The sequence below is a fragment of the Nanorana parkeri genome, unplaced genomic scaffold (assembly GCF_000935625.1).
Source record: "Nanorana parkeri isolate BGI_ZX_2015 unplaced genomic scaffold, ASM93562v1 scaffold1200, whole genome shotgun sequence".
Classification (NCBI taxonomy): Eukaryota; Metazoa; Chordata; class Amphibia; order Anura; family Dicroglossidae; genus Nanorana; species Nanorana parkeri.
The window spans coordinates 516,691-518,558 of NW_017307468.1; the positions used below are offsets into that span (position 1 = coordinate 516,691).

A 1,868-nucleotide genomic window follows, 5' to 3' on the forward strand; every position below is an offset into this window, starting at 1 on the left:
AAGGGGGGGGCGTAAAAATGCACATTGCTTGTGTAGGCAAGAATCCTAGCGCTGACACTGGTCTGACTCACTCATGTGTATGTAATCTTCAGCCTGAGCTACTGAGCTCTATAAACAACAGGATTCCTCCAACAGGAGGTAAGGAGGGAAAGGTGTGGAAATGAACCAAGAGCTCCATCTACTGGCTGGACAGGGGAAACATGAGATTCATGTGCAATATTTTATATTTACCTGACTACAAGAAAAAGGAACATTTAAACAAAACTATTTTTAGTGCCGATCATAATAAATAAAATATATGGAATATCGCCAATCTATAAATAAAAAAAGGAAAATTGCCGGCCAGATTGGCAGATTAAACAGGACAGTCCGGGGGTTGATTTATAAATCATCCGCCCCGACATACACTGGCCAAATACCGTTCACATGGCATTCTCACCACTTTATGCAGTCAAGCTCCTCGGCTCCATCTAGTGGAGAGAATGCTGTGTGAACGGTAGTTGGCCAGTGTATGTCGGGGCGGATGGTTTATAAATCGGCCCCTCAGTGTAGATCGGGCAACTTAGTAGTTATTTTAATTTTCTGGCAATAAAACCTTTGTCATTCCTGTGAAATCCAACAGATAATGCAGGAGGAGCAGCCGGACAGCCCCCTGAATTCTCCATATATCGGGATAGAAAAGCTGCTGATGCTGCATTCCAGTTCCAACTGGAACCACGTCTGCCTCTCCTACCTGCTGACAAACCGCGACTACAGCGGCACTCTGGGGCTGGCCTGGATTGGGAGAACAGGTAACACCACAATGCTTTTGACTGAAGTCTGCGATTGGACAGTGAAAGGAGAAGCAGCAGGCTGATAAGCTCATGTCTCTGTCACTCTGCTCTCTCCTCCTATTAACATGCTCCTTGCACTGCAGCACACCTTTTGTTCCTTGAGTCCATTTATAAAGCAGCAGTATGGGCTTGCCGCAGCCATATCAAAGCATAAAAAAAGCTGAACTCAAGCCTTGGTCATTAAAATCAGATTTCTGTGTATTGATCAGCTTCGTGAAAAATAATCATGTGCTAAGGTTATAATTAACACTTCCTGTATATAGTCTGTGATTGTATCATGGGGAAGCAATTCCTGCACATTACACCCTTGTTCTTGCATGGTAATGCTGCACGGTATACACCACTGCCCCCCCATTCACTTGACCTTGATACACAGAGTACATTATTGCCCCTCCTGCTCCCCCCCTTGCCCTGACCCTGATGCACAGTGCACATTACAACTCCTTCTCCCCTTACCCCTGACCCTGCTGGAAAGTATACATTACTGCCTTCCTGCCTCCCACCTTGCTCTGACCCTGATGCACAGTATACATATACTGGCCCCCGCCCTGACCCTGATGCACAGTATACATATACTGCCCCCCGCCCTGACCCTGATGCACAGTATACATTACTGCCCTCCTGCCTCCCTCCTTGCCCTGACCCTGATGCACAGTATACATATACTGCCCCCCGCCCTGACCCTGATGCACAGTATACATATACTGCCACCCCCCTTGCCCTGACCCTGATGCACAGTATACATATACTGCCCCCCGCCCTGACCCTGATGCACAGTATACATTACTGCCCTCCTGCCTCCCTCCTTGCCCCTGACCCTGATGCACAGTATACATATACTGCCCCCCCTGCCCTGACAATGAAACATTTGCACAGTATATATTACTGCCCTCCTGCCTCCCCCCTTGCCCTGACCCTGATGCACAGTATACATATACTGCCACCCCCTTGCCCTGACCCTGATGCACAGTATACATATACTGCCCCTCGCCCTGACCCTGATGCACAGTATACATTACTGCCCTCCTGCCTCCC

General features: G+C 48.3%; 1 protein-coding gene across 1 annotated transcript in view; it reads left to right on the forward strand.

Moving 5' to 3' along the window:
* LOC108796952 (disintegrin and metalloproteinase domain-containing protein 10-like) overlaps positions 1 to 1,868 on the forward strand; it is a 28,590-nt gene that overhangs the window by 12,481 nt on the left and 14,241 nt on the right. The window contains exon 8 of the mRNA XM_018568515.1: positions 623 to 791. Coding sequence (XP_018424017.1) covers positions 623 to 791 — 169 coding nt within the window. The remainder of the gene's footprint in view (positions 1 to 622; positions 792 to 1,868) is intronic.